The sequence below is a fragment of the Rutidosis leptorrhynchoides genome, chromosome 7 (assembly GCF_046630445.1).
Source record: "Rutidosis leptorrhynchoides isolate AG116_Rl617_1_P2 chromosome 7, CSIRO_AGI_Rlap_v1, whole genome shotgun sequence".
NCBI lineage: Eukaryota > Viridiplantae > Streptophyta > Magnoliopsida > Asterales > Asteraceae > Rutidosis > Rutidosis leptorrhynchoides.
The window spans coordinates 317,306,383-317,328,481 of record NC_092339.1 but is presented as its reverse complement, the minus strand read 5'-3'; the positions used below and the strand labels follow the sequence as shown (position 1 = coordinate 317,328,481).

Genomic DNA, 22,099 nt, shown 5'->3' with positions numbered 1-22,099 from the left:
CCTGCAAGCACCGAAAAATGTATGTAAATATGTCGATTAGAACTGTTACTACAATAGTATCATCCAACTATAACAAAGAAACACAAAGCCAATCATTAACATGAAAAACAAAAATAAATCACAAATTTATAGGCAAACTAACCTCCTGTTCCAGGTTTTAATAAAAACCGTAAATTCGATCAACAGTACTCGCAAGAGAAACATAGTCTCGAGCGTGGTCTCTAATTGAAGCACTCATTAATGAAGGCATAACTGGTCCAATACCGACAACATAACGTTAACAGTTTCTGTAACAGACAATAGCATTTAAAATTTGTACTGAAAAGAATGTAAAGAACCAATTTTACTAAAAAAATTTCCCGATATTATATAATTTAGAGATAAAAATTTAACAACAGATATGCAGAGCACAAACAAACAACTAAATATGTTGCAAATATATTCCATATATACATATTCCATAACAAACCCGTGAAATTAACCAAAAATGTATATAAAACTAAATAAAGTAGTTGAAATTGATACTCGAGTTACCGTATCAGAGGACCAAAATAGCTGATAATCAATCGATGTAGTAACCCGTCCTTATCCACCTGGACGAAGTCATCAACATTTGGTCCCATTGCGATGATAGACTCCAAGTAATGTCCTTAAATTGAGCAAATGCACAGCGGAAGACTTAATTCGTACCTGAAAATAAACATGCTTTAAAGTGTCAACCAAAAAGTTGGTGAGTTCATAGGTTTATCATAACAATCATTTCAATATTTTAATAGACCACAAGATTTCATAATCATAAACATAATACACTCGCAAGTGTATGTAAAGCATTCTAAGTGGTTGAGCACTTGGTAACCATACTTAACTATTAATCAACGTCGCATATTCCCTTTATTATGAAATCTCACTACACTGTACCAAGTGTAGCCTACAAAACGAAGTACTGTGCAACCGTTGAATACTGGTCGTCCAGTCCGGTTGGGGTTGTCAGGCCCGATAGATCTATCAACAGGATTCGCGTTTACAATACCCATGTAAATATTAGTTACCAAGCTACATGGAAATATGCCAGTGGTACAACTCAACGTAGAATATATTTTTAAGTACTTGTGTCTATTTTGTAAAGCATTTATAAAAGCAGCGCATGTATTCTCAGCCCAAAAATATATATTGCAAAAGCAATTAAAAAGGGATCAAGTGAAACTCACAATACTGTATTTTCTAGTAAAAATACATATGACGTCATTGAACAAGTATAAGGTTGGCCTTGGATTCACGAACCTATATCATATATATATATATATATATATATATATATATATATATATATATATATATATATATATATATATATATATATATATATATATATATATATATATATATTAACACACATGATTGAAATCGAACAAATTATGTATTAATCTTAGTGATATAATTATTATATTTAATAATTTATAGGTTTCCTTAATAATTTAATTAGATCTATTTAATTTATTTACTTTAAATAGATAATTATTATTTATTATAAAAATACTAATAGAGTTATGTTATATGTACTAAATATATTTTTATATAATTAGGGTTTATTTGTTATAATGTTAATAATAAGATTATTATTAATAATAATGATAATTAATGGTAATAATAATGATAATAAAACTAATGATACATATAATAACGATAATACTAATAATGTTAATATGGATAATAAAAATGACAATAATAATAATAAGAAAATATATGAAAATTTAATGATGATAGTAATAATAACAAAATAAAAAGTTGTATTATTTTTACAGTAAAATTACTTATTTGATAGTAGTTCTTAATACTAAAAATACTTAATAACAATACTTGATTATAATAATACTTATGTTAATAATAATAGTAATAATAATAATATTAATAATAATAATAGTAATAATAATTATATGTATTTTTATATGTATCCTTGTAACTTATAAACTTTGTAAGAGTAGCTAAATATCTTAGTTTACATTATTTTTGTAATCTTATCATTTTATTACTAGTTAGATTAATACTTTCAATTTTTAAGACCAATCTTATTAATATTAAAACTATCTTAATTCTTAATTAATAATAATAACAATAATAATAATAATAATAGAAATGGAAGTGTATACCCTTTAAAAAGTTATCCCAAAAAGAATTGTGCCTTATGAGACTCGAACCTATGACCTCTCGAACACCCAAACCACCTCTTAACCAACCATCTGTTTTCTCCATTTCCGAAATTTAACATACCCGAATTTATTTATCCCTTATTTTCGGTTTTTCGGCCCAACAACAAAATCATACACGGCCCAACTGAATTACATTTTATCTCGACCCAATTAAAGGTTTACGGCCCACAGTCATTGTTTCCAAAGGCCTGCTATCATGTATCCGTATCAATATAATTGTGGATTGTGGGGTTAATGGTTGTCGGCTGATTTTAAAGAAAAAGGAAAAGGGATCGAAAAGTTGTTACCAGCTCATGATATCGTTATCATTATCTCCTTTATTACACAATATCTTCCACCTTCACTCATTATTTTAATTTTATTTTCATCCCGTAACAGAAAAACATAAGCAAAAGAAATCGAGTATGAGGGATTTGCAGGTTAACTATATGCTGGTGTTTGGCTTTCGATGGAAAAAGTAGTGATAGCTGCGATGTGCAGTAACTTCATACGAACTAGAATTATAGCAATCGTAATAGTTTAAATGGGGTGTGGGGTGATGTTTGAAGGTGCGTACAGCAATACAGTTGCAGCAACACAGATTAATTTGATTCGATGATGATGGTTTATGGGTTTGTGAGTGTTTAGGGTGGTGATATGGGTTTGATCTTCATGATGGAAAACAGAAATAAATACTTACAGCTGCAATAGTATCACAGTGACGTGTTGTTGGTTTCCTGGATATTCAAACAAAGACAGGAATAGTAGTAGGTGAACAAAAGTGATCAACGAATATGATGGTGTTTTTCTTTGGTTATCAGATTGGTGGGTGTTCGGTTGATGATAGTTCTCTCATGATTGTTTGTAGAGTGTTGAAGTTTTGGTGATGATGGAGACTGATGGTGATGGCGGTCGAACCAGAAACTAGTAGTAGTAGTTAGCAATATACAAGGTTTGGTTGAGCTACAAGTGGGTGTGGTGTGGGTTCGTGAAGGTGATCAAGTACGTGAATTTGGTTAGGGTTACATGGGTAGTGTTACGGTTGAGACTTCGGACAGAAACAAAAGCACTAGAGTAGTAGTAGATTGTCGTTTAAGGTGATGAAGATGATAGTTTGAAAGGTGATAGGGATGATCGATGGTTCACAAGACAGGAAAAAAAAATAATGGTAGTAACGATGATGATGATGGTGGAGGATGCAGGTGGTAGTGATGAAGGTGGGTGGGCGGTCCCCTGTGATGGTGATCTTGTGGTGTGTGTGTAAGGTTGAAGATATAAATGATGAATGTATAATATGCATATGTAATGTTATGTATATATATATAGATAGATGTTAGATATTATAATCACAAGAAAAACAGTAACCTAATTAATTTAAAATGTGTTAAACAATAATACAGATAGTATCCAATCAATCTCTCAATTTAAAACAGTAAAGCAACCGGTTGTTTGTTAATGGGACTAGACACAGTATAATGAAGTAATAATAATTTGGTGATGATTGTCAAAAGAAGACTAGTGAATATGTGATGATGATAGAATTTTTAACAAAGGCACTTAGATATATATATCTTTTGATATCCGTTTATGCATATATGTTATTTGGGCAGGTGTAATATATATATATATATATATATATATATATATATATATATATATATATATATATATATATATATATATATATTCTAATCTTATAATAATAACTAATAATATATAATGTAAGTCCCAAACAAGAACGTACATTGGTGAATTGATCCAAAGTCAAAAAGTGAACAAGTGGTAATATGAGTGTATCATGCACTCTGTCTATATCTATATTACAATTAAAACAAGCACAGTAACTTAATATAATAATAATTCTCTATTTTAAATGTACAAGAATTTCATAAGGGGATAAATAATATCAATCTTCCAATAAATTTAGCATAGTATTATAATATAATTTTTCAAATTACATTTCGAATTAATAATTATATTTTTAAATATTTATGTATCTATTTACAAATAGTGGTTCGTGAATCGTCGGGAATGGTCGAAGGTCAATTGAATATATGGACATTGTTTCAAAATTTTCTAGACTCAACATTACCTATTTTGCTTATCGTATCGAAATCATATAAAGATTAAGTTTAAATTTGGTCGGAAATTCCCGGGTCATTACAGTACCTACCCGTTAAAGAAATTTCGTCCCCAAAATTTGATAGAGGTCGTCATGGATAACAATAGGAATGTTTTCATGACGAATATGAGGTAATAATGGAGTTTTATCATTATTGAGAGATATAGATAAAACGATTCGATCATGTGGAGCGTATGAGTTAAGCTATCACAAAAGAGTGAAATGAGTAAATAAATATATTTGTTTCAATCGATGACGTAGTTATTATTGATTTCAGGGATTTAAGGGATTTAAAGAAAATCTTTCGTAATAAGATTTGGTTCTTTAGTGATTAGGGAAATCAGGATCTTCTTTGATTATATGCAATAATCTGTTTTGATTGCTCTGTCAGATATTTCATTATAAATCCACCCTTTCGTTTCCTTATTTTCCACAACTCACATCTTCTACTCTTTCTCCTTAATTCCTACTTTGAGACATTCGCCAATATGCTCCATCCCATTCTGATCCTTGATATACTCTTAATTTTCACATCTGTCATCCTTCTCTTTCATCTACCACCGGAGGATTTTATTTACTTTTACTATTATCTTGGGATTATAGTGTTATTAATTTTCCCGTGCCTTTACGTGGCAATACGTATTGATATGCACGGTTTGTAGTTTCGAGGTTGTTATTGGGTTTTGTATCTTCCCTTATATTTCGATATCCCTACTTCTGTCTTCCATAATCATTGTCATCCACAGTTAATGATCTCTCCTATTTGCTGCGATTTATACTCAAATTTCTATTTTTGAAGCTTTATATTTTTTTTTCGTTTCCTCTTCCCGTCCTTGAGTCAAGCGAGTAATGGTCCGGAATTCGTAGGTATGAAATTTGGAATGAACATAGCTAATGCTCTCAGAAAGAAATGGTAATGGCACGATTTTGATTTGTTAAATTACCAGAATATCCTGAAAAAGACTGAATCATCAAGAAAATATTTTCTTGATATTTTTAGAATTTATATAGGATGTATGAGCCGTGTAACATGACACATGATGATGGTACTGTGAATCATCACATTCCATTAGAAACTCAACATGACTTACTGTAATATAATGACGTTGATCAAGTGTCATTATATTATACTAATTCATGCATCAGTTCCCAACACTACTTCAAAACATTCATATTTTAAATTCGGAGGTTTCAGAATTTAGAAACTAACACAGTTTCTTTTATGTTGTAACGCAGTTATTACGGAGAGATACATGATCTCAGATAAGAATAGTTGTGAAAATATCTCCAGAAATATAGAGAATATGTATAACGGAAGATATGAAGATATCTTATAATATCTAAGATAAGATGATGATGAAGAATATCATCTGGAAAGGTTTAGAATAAGGAGTAGGGTTCTTACTAACGGTTTCAGCAGGCACTGAATCATTTGGATTCTTTGAAGTCAAACTTATTCTTTGTGATTTGTCTACGGCTTCCTTCATAATTTCGCATAATCCGCTTTTCGGTACTAAATTTTCTATTGAGTGTTTCCAATACTCCATTTTTTATCATCAACTTTTGGCCATTAAGACCATCTACAACATGCTGCTTCGTCAGCATTCTCAAAGTTAACGGATCTGGGTCATCGGTTATCAAACCGAGGTAGTTTCAGAAGAATTGTGTTTTTAGATGATTAAACGCTGATGGTAGTAGGGTGGAACATAAAAGATTTTCCGGTAATGAAGGCGAAAAGACAACGTATATATATCGAGGTTATAATAAGACTAGTTTTGCTGAGAAATCGAAATTAACTTGCTGGAGCTGTAACAAAATTAATTACTTTGAAAAGGAATCGTAAGGTTGTTTTTGCTAATAAATGGCAAAGGATTCAACACAGATATGTGTTAAACTATGAATTTGGGTTCGAGAGTTTTTCGGATGCATAAATCTTTTCTTCCGTAGATGAAGTGTGGTTAGTTCAACTTCTCGGTTGAGGTGTTTTCAAGAATCATGAAAAGATTTGAACGCGGATTGTAACTGTTGAGGTACAAATGAGGTTTAAGATGAAATCAAGTGGCAAACTTGAAGAATTGTTTAGTTTCATATGTTATAATCAATATTTTAATTTATTTTAATTGTCCAAAGTTAGCACTCCAAGAGTCCAATAGTCCAATAGTTCAATAGTTCATATATAGTTTAATATAATATTCGAATTAATTAATACATATCGTGACCCGTGTACCGATCTCAGTATTGATCACAACTCAAACCATATATATATTTTGGGATCAACCTCAACCCTGTATAGCCAACTCCCACATTCACATATAGAGTGTCTATGGTTGTTCCGAAATATATATATAGATGGGTCGATATGATAGGTCGAAACCTTGTATACGTGTCCCGTTATTTAAAGTGCGTAAAATAAATAAATATATATCATGACCCGTGTACAACGTATTGTCTCAGAATTAATCCGACGTATTGTGTACATGTGTCCCGATTTAAAGTGCGTAAAAGTAAATAACAGAAATTAAATTGCGATATATAAAATGTAATACGGAATTAACAGTTAGCTGGGAACAGTTAGCTAGGAACAGTTAGCGTGGAATCTTAACAAAATTCATCATAGTTAATTTGTTTGTTGCTAACACTTTTTATTTTGTCCGATGTTTTCTTCGTTATGCCACTTGTTGAATTCGGATAGGTCAAAATCCAAATATGAAATTGAATGAAAATGGTTATTCTGCGGTGAACGGATTTGTATAACGATGGTTGTAAGTAGGGTAGTAAATGACTGTTGAATCAGATTCGAAGAATGGACAGTGTAACTTATTAATGTGAAATCTAAATATTCTTCGGGTACTACCTACCCGTTAAAATATTTTCATCATTAATAGTTTGTACGAAAGAATTTTTAATTACAAATTTTATGAAAATATACTTGCATATATATTTTCTTCGGATGTAATTACGAATTTAATGAGTCAATAGGATATTAAACTCATTTGATTTATTGTTATTACTAGATTACATGATCTCTAAAACATTAGAGATTACATAAACGTCATGTCGAACGAAGATAAATGAGGTAGAACTAATGTAAAGCGAAGATAATCGATGTAGAACGATATGTAGAACGAAGATCATACTCGAAGTATAGATGGTGATATTGAGGCGTGTGATGTTGATATCCGAGGTACAGATTGTGATGTTGAGGTTTACGACGCGGTTGTGGTTGGGGTGATAAGGGTAATGTCGGCATTGATGATGGTGGTACGGATTATGCTGCTGGTGCTGCTGCTGGTGTTTGTAACCTTCGCACCATATTCTTCAAAGTCGTCACGCGAGCGCGAAGTTCGTTAACTTCTGCTAGTATACAGGGATGATTAGCAGTTGGAGCAAGCGGATGAATAAGATTCGAAATATGGGAGAGTATATAATCGTGACGAGACACTCTGGAAATGAGAGAGAAAATGGTTTCTCGAACAGGTTCGCCGGTAAGTGCTTCAGGTTCATCGCCAAGAGGGCAATTTGGTGGATGGAATGGATCTTCGATGTGAAATGATTTTCGGATATCGGATGATATTCTAACTTCATAGAATATCTATATGTATAGTACTAAAGATTTTGTAGACTACGGAGAAATTTACGGCATATGTCAGGCAATTCTACAGTAACAGATACACTAAGATATGAATTTTGTCTTTACACTATTCATGCAGTCAATGCAGTAAACGTTTCTAGACTAGGAACGATAAGCATGTAGTTTACTACGGATGATAGGTAGATGATTTCTGATTAGAAATGATAAGCAAAACTTTTGACATGTAGACCAGGTTCAAGTCCAAACTTATTACTGTAACCTAACCACTACTAGGTCGAAGTCCAGACTCACTAATGCATCTAAACAACTACCAGTTAGACACACTCATACGATGATCGACTCCAAGTAATGTCCTTAAATTGAGCAAATGCACAGCAAAAGACTTAATTCGTACCTGAGAATAAACATGCTTTAAAGTGTCAACCAAAAGGTTGGTGAATTCATAGGTTTATCATAACAATCATTTCAATATTTTAATAGACCACAAGATTTCATAATCATAAACATAATACACTCACAAGTGTATGTAAAGCATTCTAAGTGGTTGAGCACTTGGTAACCATACTTAACTATTAATCAACGTCGCATATTCCCTTTATTATGAAATCTCACTACACTGTACCAAGTGTAGCCTACAAAACGAAGTACTGTGCAACCGTTGAATACTGGTCGCCCAGTTCGGTTGGGGTTGTCAGGCCCGATAGATCTATCAACAGGATTCGGGTTTACAATACCCATGTAAATATTAGTTACCAAGCTACAGGGAAATATGCCAGTGGTACAACTCAACGTAGAATATATTTTTAAGTACTTGTGTCTATTTCGTAAAGCATTTATAAAAGCAGCGCATGTATTCTCAGCCCAAAAATATATATTGCAAAAGCAATTAAAAAGGGAGCAAGTGAAACTCACAATACTGTATTTTGTAGTAAAAATACATATGACGTCATTGAACAAGTATAAGGTTGGCCTTGGATTCACGAACCTATATCATATATATATATATATATATATATATATATATATATATATATATATATATATATATATATATATATATATATATATATATATATATATATATATATATATATATATATATATTAACACACATGATTGAAATCGAACAAATTATGTATTAATCTTAGTGATATAATTATTATATTTAATAATTTATAGGTTTCCTTAATAATTTAATTAGATCTATTTAATTTATTTACTTTAAATAGATAATTATTATTTATTATAAAAATACTAATAGAGTTATGTTATATGTACTAAATATATTTTTATATAATTAGGGTTTATTTGTTATAATGTTAATAATAAGATTATTATTAATAATAATGATAATTAATGGTAATAATAATGATAATAAAACTAATGATACATATAATAACGATAATACTAATAATGTTAATATGGATAATAAAAATGACAATAATAATAATAAGAAAATATATGAAAATTTAATGATGATAGTAATAATAACAAAATAAAAAGTTGTACTATTTTTACAGTAAAATTACTTATTTGATAGTAGTTCTTAATACTAAAAATACTTAATAACAATACTTGATTATAATAATACTTATGTTAATAATAATAGTAATAATAATAATATTAATAATAATAATAGTAATAATAATTATATGTATTTTTATATGTATCCTTGTAACTTATAAACTTTGTAAGAGTAGCTAAATATCTTAGTTTACATTATTTTTGTAATCTTATCATTTTATTACTAGTTAGATTAATACTTTCAATTTTTAAGACCAATCTTATTAATATTAAAACTATCTTAATTAATAATAATAACAATAATAATAATAATAGAAATGGAAGTGTATACCCTTTAAAAAGTTATGCCAAAAAGAATTGTGCCTTATGAGACTCGAACCTATGACCTCTCGAACACCCAAACCACCTCTTAACCAACCATCTGTTTTCTCCATTTCTGAAATTTAACATACCCGAATTTATTTATCCCTTATTTTCAGTTTTTCGGCCCAACAACAAAATCATACACAGCCCAACTGAATTACATTTTATCTCGGCCCAATTAAAGGTTTACGGCCCACAGTCATTGTTTCCAAAGGCCTGCTATCATGTATCCGTATCAATATAATTGTGGATTGTGGGGTTAATGGTTGTCGGCTGATTTCAAAGAAAAAGGAAAAGGGATCGAAAAGTTGTTGACAGCTCATGATATCGTTATCATTATCTCCTTTATTACACAATATCTTCCAACTTCACTCATTATTTTAATTTTATTTTCATCCCGTAACAGAAAAACAGAAGCAAAAGAAATCGAGTATGAGGGATTTGCAGGTTAACTATATGCTGGTGTTTGGCTTTCGATGGAAACAGTAGTGATAGCTGCGATGTGCAGTAACTTCATATGAACTATAATTATAGCAATCGTAATAGTTTAAATGGGGTGTGGGGTGATGTTTGAAGGTGCGTACAGCAATACAGTTGCAGCAACACAGATTAATTTGATTCGATGATGATGGTTTATGGGTTTGTGAGTGTTTAGGGTGGTGATATGGGTTTGATCTTCATGATGGAAAACAGAAATAAATACTTACAGCTGCAATAGTATCACAGTGACGTGTTGTGGCTTTCCTGGATATTCAAACAAATACAGGAATAGTAGCAGGTGAACAAAAGTGATCAACGAATATGATGGTGTTTTTCTTTAGTTATCAGATTGGTGGGTGTTCGGTTGATGATAGTTCTCTCATGATTGTTTGTAGAGTGTTGAAGTTTTGGTGATGATGGAGACTGATGGTGATGGCGGTCGAACCATATACTAGTAGTAGTAGTTAGCAATATACAAGGTTTGGTTGAGCTACAAGTGGGTGTGGTGTGGGTTCGTGAAGGTGATCAAGTACGTGAATTTGGTTAGGGTTACATGGGTAGTGTTACGGTTGAGACTTCGGACAGAAACAAAAGCACCAGAGTAGTAGTAGATTGGCGTTTAAGGTGATGAAGATGATAGTTTGAAAGGTGATAGGGATGATCGATGGTTCACAAGACAGGAAAAAAAAAATAATGGTAGTAACGATGATGATGGTGGAGGATGCAGGTGGTAGTGATGAAGGTGGGTGGGCGGTCCCCGGTGATGGTGATCTTGTGGTGTGTGTGTAAGGTTGAAGATATAAATGATGAATGTATAATATGCATATGTAATGTTATGTATATATATAGAGATAGATGTTAGATATTATAATCACAAGAAAAACAGTAACCTAATTAATTTAAAATGTGTTAAACAATAATACAGATAGTATCCAATCAATCTCTCTATTTAAAACAGTAAAGCAACCGGTTGTTTGTTAATGGGACTAGACACAGTATAAGGAAGTAATAATAATTTGGTGATGATTGTCAAAAGAAGACTAGTGAATATGTGATGATGATAGAATTTTTAACAAAGGCAGTTAGATATATATATCTTTTGATATCCGTTTATGCATATATGTTATTTGGGCAGGTGTAATATATATATATATATATATATATATATATATATATATATATATATATATATATATATATATATATATATATATATATATATATATATAATTCTAATCTCATAATAATAACTAATAATATATAATGTAAGTCCCAAACAAGAACGTACATTGGTGAATTGATCCAAAGTCAAAAAGTGAACAAGTGGTAATATGAGAGTATCATGCACTCTGTCTATATCTATATTACAATTAAAACAAGCACAGTAACTTAATATAATAATAATTCTCTATTTTAAATGTACAAGAATTTCATAGGGGGATAAATAATATCAATCTTCCAATAAATTTAGCATAGTATTATAATATAATTTTTCAAATTACATTTCGAATTAATAATTATATTTTTAAATATTTATGTATCTATTTACAAATAGTGGTTCGTGAATCGTCGGGAATGGTCGAAGGTCAATTGAATATATGGACATTGTTTCAAAATTTTCTAGACTCAACATTACCTATTTTGCTTATCGTATCGAAATCATATAAAGATTAAGTTTAAATTTGGTCGGAAATTCCCGGGTCATTACAATCGATAAGGCTTGAACCTAGAAAAAACGATGATAAAAAAGATAAGATGAAGGTACAAATGACGGTTTCGAGAACACCCAAAACAAAAAATCAAAATCAGGAAACAATCGTTTGATTAAAATACGATGCTGGAAACAATCTGTTGATAAATTAACGATACCTGGGTATCCCAATCAAATCCAACAAATAAAGATACCCAATGCAAAATCAATAAAAACTTACCGTTCATCAGAAAGGGTAAAACCCTAATTTGTCGATGTGGGTGAAAGGATCAAATACCAGACTGGTTTCGTGGATTAAGAAATATAAGCCGGCTGAGAAAGACACCAACCCTAAATTGCTTCAATTGTTGTTTGGTAGAAAGTAATTGGGTGTTGTTAGAAGAGAAAAGTGAAGATATGGATTGAAGGTAAGGTGGATGATGTGAAGGTATGGGTCGTAGGTGTGTGACGACTCGGGAATTTCTGACCAAATTTAAACTTAATCTTTATTTGATTTCGACACAATAAGCAAAGCCTGTAAAGTTGAGTCTCAAAAAGTTTATACTGTTTCATATATTCAATTGACCTTCGACTGCTCTCAACGATTCACGAACAATTAATTGTAAATAGATATGTGTGTATGTATATATAAATAATAAATTCTAAATATAATTTGAAGTATTATATGTTGTTGTTATTAAAAATTAATAAAATAAAAATAGAATATTATAATAATTATTATTTAAAATATATCTCTATATATAAATAAAGTATATTAAAAATAAATATTAAATGATTGTAATAATCGTTTGATGTTTCGATTGATATTAAGCAAGTTAAATTCAAATTTATGTAAAAATAAACGGTGTTACGAAAATGAGTTCTATAAATTTTAGGCTTATTAAAAATGTATTTAGGAACTATTTATTAAGTTTAAACACTTTTTATATTTCACCCATAAATGAGAGGGACAGTTGATGTAATTTTTATTTGTCAAATTAAGGATCGAATTTTATACCATAATGACTAAAATAAATAAATAAAGTTAATTTAAAAATATGAGATTTTTCTGAACACTTTTATTCTCCACTGAGTTACACAACGGGGTACGATATACCATTCCATGAAAACGTAGTCAGTATACTTACAATCTAACGTCACGAGATGTAAATTATTAGTGTGCTGTGATTGCATGATTCAATTGACATAGATATTTATTATTATATTATTATGATTATTTTACTCCGTGAATTAATCAATCAAAAGTGTACTGTATGTCTCCACTAACTAACATCTTATATATACATATGCATTTTGAGATGTAACTTATACAAATGAACAACCCATTTCATCCACCACCTTCTCTCTTCATTTTAAATTTTCTTTGTCTATATTTCTTAAACTGTTTTCTCGATTCAAACACCAACAAAATCACAACCATCACCATCTTTATTAAACACCATCAATAACAAACTAAAATACTATGCTTGTTGTTCGTTCGAACCATTAACCACCACTCTACAACCACCGTATCTCCACCCTTAAACCACCTCCATCGAACCCTAACCCACAAGACCACCATCTCATCACCACAAAACACCCTAGTCACCTTCCTTCTTCTTCTTCTTCGTAAACCCGCAAAACCACCATCTTTATAACCGCAAACCACCATCATTTGTTTATGATTGTTCATCTTTTCGTTCTACCTGCTATTACACCAATGCTTGATCAGCCGTCACGTACATTTATAACCATCAAAAACTGCTGCAATTTTTTTTTAAGCTTCAACATCATTTAAACACCTCCACCGCTGTTATATATATGTTTTTGCAGCAACATCACCACACACCCTTCTACTTCTATTTTGTGGCTTAATCTACTAGGTGTTTCATTTTTTTTTTACTTCGATCGAACTATCATCATACCCCATCAGTCACCTTATCATCACCCTACATCATTTATCTTTCTGTTTTTACTTCGTTCAATCCTGCTATGCTGTCACGCTAGTTTCTGTTCCTGTCTAACGAACCCCACAAAACTTCATGATGGTAACAAAAATAGTATGATTATATCGGGTCACAGTTTAAAGTTGCCATTATGGGTGTATTTGAATATTAAAATACATCTCATTATTAAACTCCAAGACATGTGTGGGACAATGATCAATGTTATGGCAGACAAAGTGGATGGGAACTGTTGGTGAACCGATAGTGTTAAGAGTTTCTAATTTTTTTTTTTATCTTAACGTCTCAACATATTAAACCTATCGGCTGTTGGGCTAAACATTTATTTGGGCCAAGGTTTAGTTAGGAAACTCTGTTGGGCCGAGATATTGTTTTTCCCTTTGAGCTGAAGAGATGATGAGAATGATGATTACCGTATGATGATGTTGAAAGATCATGATAATAATGATGTGATGATGATTATGATCACGTTGATGATGATATAAGGAACGTGATGTGTTACGATGATGAGGTAGGATGATAAAGATGATGTTTGGGTTATTATGACGATTATGTGATGTTAATATGATGATAAATGGATTTTAGTACCGCTGTTATACTAGGTTTTGAGTAAAAAGAAAATAACAGACAGATAAACTAATTATATAGTTTTAATACGGGGTATAAATTAGGAATGAAAGAACAGAGGAGTGGTTTGTAGTGTTTGGGGTGGAACGAGAGGTCTTGGGTTCGAGACTTGGCAGCGGCTAATTTTTTTTAGAAACTTTTACAAGTTCTTTAAAGGTAGTAATATATTTATTATTATTATTATTATTATTATTATTATTACAAGTTCTTTAAAGGTAGTAATATATTTATTATTATTATTATTATTATTATTATTATTATTAACATTATTGATAATATTGTTGTTGTCATTATTGTTAAGTAAAAGTATTATTATATTATTATTATAAATACCATCATTATTATCATTATTATTATTATTATGAATATCAATATTAGTAATATTATTATAATTATTATCATTACTATTTTTAGTATTATTATCATTATAATTAATAATATATATATATATATATATATATATATATATATATATATATATATATATATATATATATATATATATATATATAGGTATTATTATTAGTAAAATCATTATTTTTAAAGTTATTATTATTAGTAGTCATTATTATTAAAATTAACATTTTTATTAAAAAGTATCATTTTTATTAAAGTTATCATTTTATCATTTATATTAAAAGTATCATTTTTTTATTGTCATTATTATTATTTTTATCATTACTAATATTATATTAGTATTATTATAATTTTAACAAACAAACGATATGTATACATATACAAAATATATTTAAAACATATAACATAACAAAAATTATATTTTTATTTATTTTAAATATATAAAATGAATATATGAAACATATAGGTTATTAATATAAAAATGATATAACTAATAAATTTATATATATATAAACTTATTCGATTACAATTATGTGTATTAATATATAAACAAATGTTATAGGTTCGTGAATCCGAGGCCAACCCTGCATTGTTCAATATCGTCATATGTATTTTTACTACAAAATACATTAGAGTGAGTTTCATTTTCCTTTTTACCCTTTATGTTTTTGGGCTGAGAATACATGCGCAACTTTTATGAATATTTTACGAAATAGACACAATTAATTAAACTACATTATATGGGTGAATGATCGAAGCCGAATATGCCCCTTTTTACTTGGTAACCTAAGAATTAGGGAACATCACTAATTTTGAGAATTAGTGCACGCCTAATTGACGCGAATCCTAAAGATAGATCTATGGGCCCGACGAACCCCATCCAAAGTATCGGATGCTTTAGTACTTCGATGTTGTTTATATCATGTCCGAAGGATTTCCCGGAATGATAGGGGATATTCTTATATGCATCTTGTTAATGTTGGTTACCAGGTGTTCAATCCATATGAATGATATTTTTGTCTCTATGCATGGGACGTATCTTTATGAGAAATGGAAATATGAAATATTGTGGTCTATTAAAATTATGAAATGATTATTTATGATAAACTAATGAACTCACCAACCTTTTGGTTGACACTTGAAAGCATGTTTATTCTCAGGTACGAAAGAAATCTTCCGCTGTGCATTTGCTCATTTTAGAGATATTACTTGGAGTCATTCATGACATATTTCAAAAGACGTTGCATTCGAGTCGTTGAGTTCATCAAGATTATTATTAAGTCAATTATAGTTTGATATATTATAAAATGGTATGCATGCTGTTAACTGTCGATGTAATGAAAGTTTGTCTTTTAAAAAACGAATGCAATGTTTGTAAAATGTATCATATAGAGGTCAAGTACCTCGTGATGTAATCAACTATTGTGAATCGTTTGTAATCGATATGGACTTCGTCCGGATGGATTAGGACGGGTCATGAAAGTAGGTATGGTGTAGAGGATGGAAAATTGTGTGGATGAGAATGAATTTTCTTCTCCCGGTTCAAATATTGTGTGGTGGATGTAGGGTGCAAAAGATGAACAGGAGGGGTTTGTGAGTGAGGGGGGTAAACGTGGACCAATGGGAGAAGGAAAACCTAACTTGTATTAGTATGTGTATAATTTAGTATTATTATGTTAAACTATAATTTATTTCCATTAGGATTTTGTATTCTTTGCTAGGAAATTTTAATATATTTTTGTCATGTGTCTTATGCAGGCGCAGAATAAGGTAGTAGAGTTTGTATCTTTATTCTATTCTATAGTCATATAGTAGCAAAAGTTTGTCATCTTATTTGTTGTATCGCTCCTAAGATAGATGGGTCAACCGCTCAAGTAAGATCAAAGTTTGACTAGTTTGAGATGTAGCATTGATTTGTTGTATTGTGTAACTTAACTTCTAAAGTTATATGTTTTAGCATGCAGCTTTGGGCTTCTGTTGGTAATGAAAGAATTCATTGTGTATATATCGAGTACGGGAAGGGTTGGAAACAGTCAAAGAGTAATTGGTCTTTGACATTTTAGTTCGGGTTCGAAATATTTTGAAAGTCTAGGTTGTAGACTAACTAAAGAAAGACTAACTAAAGAATGGCCTGTAAGCAACAACTGATTAAGCGACAATCAGTGTTCAATAACTTATCAGTTATCATCTATATATCATTATTTACTTTGTATGTATTCTGGTACATATATGTGAGATGGGTTATAAAATTTCCTAAAATATAAAGTAAAAGATAAAAATAAAACAAATTAATTTTCACCAAAATACATTGTAATTACCATGATTGATTTGCTTTTTTTTTTTCTTTCTTTTTTCTTCCATTTAATGACTTTTTTGGTTATCAAATGTTACTGACTTTGAAGTGTTCTTTTTATTTATTTTAACTCATTATTGAATTATTGAATATTTGTTACATCAATTGTGGTCAAAGTTGAAAAAGACGCGAAACGGGGTCGTGACGGTTAGGACTTTAAAACGTTGAAACGGGGTCGAGACGGACGTTGACTAGCGTTGACTTTAATATATAAACATATATATACACATATTTTAAAGCCAAAAAACCTTCGTTATCCTGTTTGTACCTATAATCGCTATTATCGTTAATATAATACAAAAAGGTAACACTAAACTACCTCAATTTGATCGATTTGACCGACTTTTGAACTATTTTATACAAATTTTTGATTTATGACCGGCGTTGACCCGACCATTCCCGCATTTGACCCTATTTTTGACCGTTGACACTTGACCGACTCATTAGACGACGGGACGGCACCAAACATCCAAAATGTCGCAACGGGCGTCACAACAGACGCAACGGACGTTGTTTACAGTACTGATTGTGGTACAAAATGAGATTAAAAATCTAATTCATTTACCATTTAAATACGCATTTAGAAGTAAAAATTATAGATAGATCATACCTTTAAAATGTCAGTTCTGTTTTTTTTTTTTTTTTTTTTTTTTTTTTTTTTTTTATATAAAACCAATTGAAGATAGTTTACATTACATGAACGGTCACATTTTTTAATAATTTGATAATTATAGTTTTTTATTTAAATAAAAACTGAAACGGAAATCGACTTGTACGTTGTTAACGTTACTTAACAGTTATTTTTTCTAATATAATCAGAATATAAAATATATAATATTTGTATCTGATATCTAATGTATCTAATCTATTGCATGCAATATTGTGCTTCTTTGTCTCTTCATCCTTCACACATTGTTCGCCGGCCATATTCTAACTCCCAACCATAATTTGAAAAAACTTCCGTTCATTTAACAGTCGTCAATAGTCAGATCTCTGGTTTAAATACAACGGGACACCGATTTGAACGTCACTCATAATTCAATATTCCAACAATGTATAGGGCCTTTGTAGGCCCGTTTGATTCTACAGTGATCATGATGTACACCCTTAAAGACGCCTCCGATTATTGGCATATTTTAAACGACACTCCGATTTGGCAAGATCGTATGTTTCATGCTCTCGCTTTTCTATATGGCCTCGTTGCAATCGTCGCAATGGTGATTCTACATTTTGTTTATTTCATGATGCATTGGATATAATTATTATGATAGAAATTTTATTTGTTACATTGATGATTCACGGACAATCAATAATTAATGATTTTTAATTATGTTATATTAATTATCAGAACTGTTGGTTTAGAGTTTTAGTATTTTGATTGTGATTAGAACCACATCTTCAATTTGACTGTTAAACAAACTATGAAATCATAATTTAAGTTTAAACTTCCTATTGGAATTTTATTACATTAACTATCATCATTAGTAGATTTCAACGGATTTGTGTAAAAAAAAGAAGGAAACAAAAGCCCTTAGTGCTGTCGTTAACGGTACATAAAAGTGTTGTACAATTTAATAACTGTCAATTTAAAGTCAATATATAATATGTACACTGTTATGCACGTTAACAATAAGGCTGTCGTTCGGCCGACTATATTGCACTTGATCAAATCCTCCCTTGATCATCATAATGATTATTATGGCAAACGTGCAATTGATCTACTAACGACGTGTGATTATATGGCTATTTCCAGATGCAATTGGTTCGGATACAACAACGCGTGCCAGAGTATGGTTGGACCACCCAAAAAGTCTTCCATTTTCTCAACTTCTTGGTTAATGCAGGTCTGCACATTCCCAATGTTTTTTTCTATTTTTATTTTCATAAATGTGGTTTATAATTTATGAATTTATACTGATAATAAGTACGTATTGTTATTGCAGTCAGAGGTTTAATTTTTGTCTTTCGTCGTGATATTCAACACTTGCAACCCGAGGTTAGAATCTTTATAAATCATTAAATCCACAAATATAATGTTCATATGTATATGTAAGTCCTCATTTGCTCAAGCACATTTGAACATCTTTTTTGTCAGATTGTGCAACATATCTTGATTGATGTCCCAAGTCTTGCGTTTTTCACTACCTACGCTCTCTTGGTTTTATTTTGGGCAGAAATTTACTACCAGGTTTCTTTTCTAGCTAATCCTTTTTTCTTAATTTATACCCTTTCTGTTTTCAGTTATGAAGTTATGATTGTCAAAGTAACTATGTAGCTAATCTTTACCAGGCACGGGCTGTATCTACTGATGGTCTTCGACCCACTTTTTTTACAGTCAATGGAATAATCTATGCAATCCAAGTAAGCATTATAATATCCTGCACAATAGTATGTAGGGTGTAGTTAACTTAGTTTGCAAAAAAAGAAAGAAAAAAAAAACCTATGTTGTGATCTTTATAACAGATAACTTTGTGGGTCGTAATCTGGTGGAAGCCGGTCCGTGTTATGGTGATCCTTGCCAAGATGTTCTTTGCAGCGGTGTCATTGTTTGCTGCTTTGGGCTTTCTGGTATATGGTGGAAGGTACTTCACTTAATACTGTATTAAATTTTGGATTTTGCTAACGACAACCCAAGGGCTATGTTAAGACACATAAATTACTTGTACAATCAGATAACCGCCACCATAAATTTAATAACAACTGCTGTATATAAGTGTTTTAAATGTGTTAATGACAGCCTAGTTAGCAAAATCCTATTTTTTTATGATTTTGCATTTTTTTCAAAATGTGTAATCTCTTGACTTCAAGTATGTGTGCAGGCTCTTTTTAATGTTACAGCAGTTTCCTGTAGAATCAAAGGGCCGGCGAAAGAAGTTACAGGAGGCATATATTTAATAAATTTTTTTTTTTTTCAATTTAGATTTATTTGCCCTACACACATATATATAATTACGTGATGTTATGATTTATATTCTTGATGCAGGTTGGATATGTGACGAGTATCTGTTTTACATGTTTCCTAATAAGATCTGTCATGGTGAGTTTCCATTTCGTCATAACAGATTTCTGCGGGCTATATTATTGTATCTTATTTTATTTTTAATTTATTAATTTTGTTTTTTTGATGATTAGATGTGCTTTAATGCTTTCCATAAAGCTGCCAACTTGGATGTGTTGGAACATCCTGTTTTGAACTTCATATACTATGTGGTAATCTTCCTTAATTTGATGCGCGTATGTTTAATTGATTGGTTCATGGCGTGTTTACGACATAAAACAACATACGTTTGATTAGCTTATATCATTCAAAGCATGGAGACATATGCTGCATATTGTCACAATTGTTTCTGAACTAGAGGTGGGAAAACGGGCGAGTTAGACAGGTTGGGTAACAGATCAATATGAGATTGGATCAAAGATGGTAATTATGGTTACGGGTCAGAATGGGCTGATTTGACCAAAACATAATATGTCCATATATTTTCTAATACCTACATATATTTTTCGCCGCATTTTCTTATTCAATACAATGATTTACGAGGTCTTATACCCCATGAATATGAACTTTAGACAATTTCTGCAAATTTGACCCGTTTCCTTTTTAGCTAAATTTCTGCACTATACCCATTTGACCCAAATGAAATAACACATATTTGAGTCGGCTCATTCATAATCAGACCTCCATTTCATTTTACTAATTACTGTCCTTTCAACAGTTGGTGGAGATACTACCATCGGCTCTCGTTCTATTTATCTTAAAGAAGCTGCCGCCTAAAAGAGGGATAAATCAATATCACAATATCCGCTAAGTTGAAGACCGTTGTTACAGACTACCCAGAAAACATCCCATGAAACTGGAAACTAGTTTTCAGTTTGGTTACTGATGGAAACGGAAATCAAGAATATATTACATGGAGTCCTAAGGTCATAAAGAAATTGATGTATCCGATTTCTGATTTAGTAATATATGTTCACTCAAAATGTTGATCAATATCCAGTTCCCATAAAGTCTTCAATACATAAGTTTATGCAATTCTTTATCTTTGCACATGACACTTTAAGAAATTGACTATTCGTTACTGTATGTTTTTCTATCGAAGTCATATAATATCATAAACTAAATCTTGAATAAAATGGTCTACAATGTTAAAAATTTGCATTAAGCATGGTTTCTACTTTCTACCGGACTTTATTAAACAGATTATTGTTTGCACTATTTTCATTACTTTATATATAAAACCATTTTGACGTCATGTTTCTTTCACAAGAGATCTCAGATTGAAATCTCACTGGCAACGCATCTTGAAATGACCAAAAAAATATATAAAATCAATAAAAATACTCATCGTCTCAAGTAATTTAAACAGGAAAAACCATCTGTTTTTACCGGTTTACCCAATATGAATGTATTGTATATTGTAACCTAAAAGTTAAACACGTGTAGTTCAAGCTATATCTATATAATGTCAATAGTTTGCATCCATCATAATTCATAGTTTTATTAATTATTTTTTTCAATGATAATCATGTTGATGGCCGAGCTTAACTACTTTAAGACGTGAAAGCTTCTAACATTTATCTTCATAAGCATTTTAATTTATGTGTTTTTATATTAGACTTTAAGCAGTTAAACTAAGTACTTCTAGATTAATGTCATGTCATCTATTTTGTATAAAAATCATCATTTTGCATCAGTCACCGAGTCACCATCAATAAAAAATTCATCTTTCTTAATATAAAGGCAGCGTCTTCTAAAAAAAAAAAAAAAAAAAAAAAAAAAATTTACTAATTACATTGCATTATAAGTGTACAAAATGTAGGCATCCCAAAAAACGTTGTCT

At 30.6% G+C, this 22,099-nt stretch overlaps 1 protein-coding gene across 1 annotated transcript; it reads left to right on the top strand.

Moving 5' to 3' along the window:
* The first annotated feature begins 18,310 nt into the window (after positions 1-18,310).
* LOC139857546 (tobamovirus multiplication protein 3-like) lies at positions 18,311-21,067 on the top strand. Its single transcript, XM_071846355.1, has 10 exons — positions 18,311-18,475; positions 19,012-19,102; positions 19,202-19,254; positions 19,354-19,446; positions 19,548-19,619; positions 19,722-19,840; positions 20,078-20,141; positions 20,242-20,295; positions 20,391-20,468; positions 20,975-21,067. Exons 1-10 carry the CDS (start codon positions 18,311-18,313, stop codon positions 21,065-21,067), a joined length of 882 nt encoding a protein of 293 aa, XP_071702456.1.
* The last annotated feature ends 1,032 nt before the right edge of the window (positions 21,068-22,099 follow it).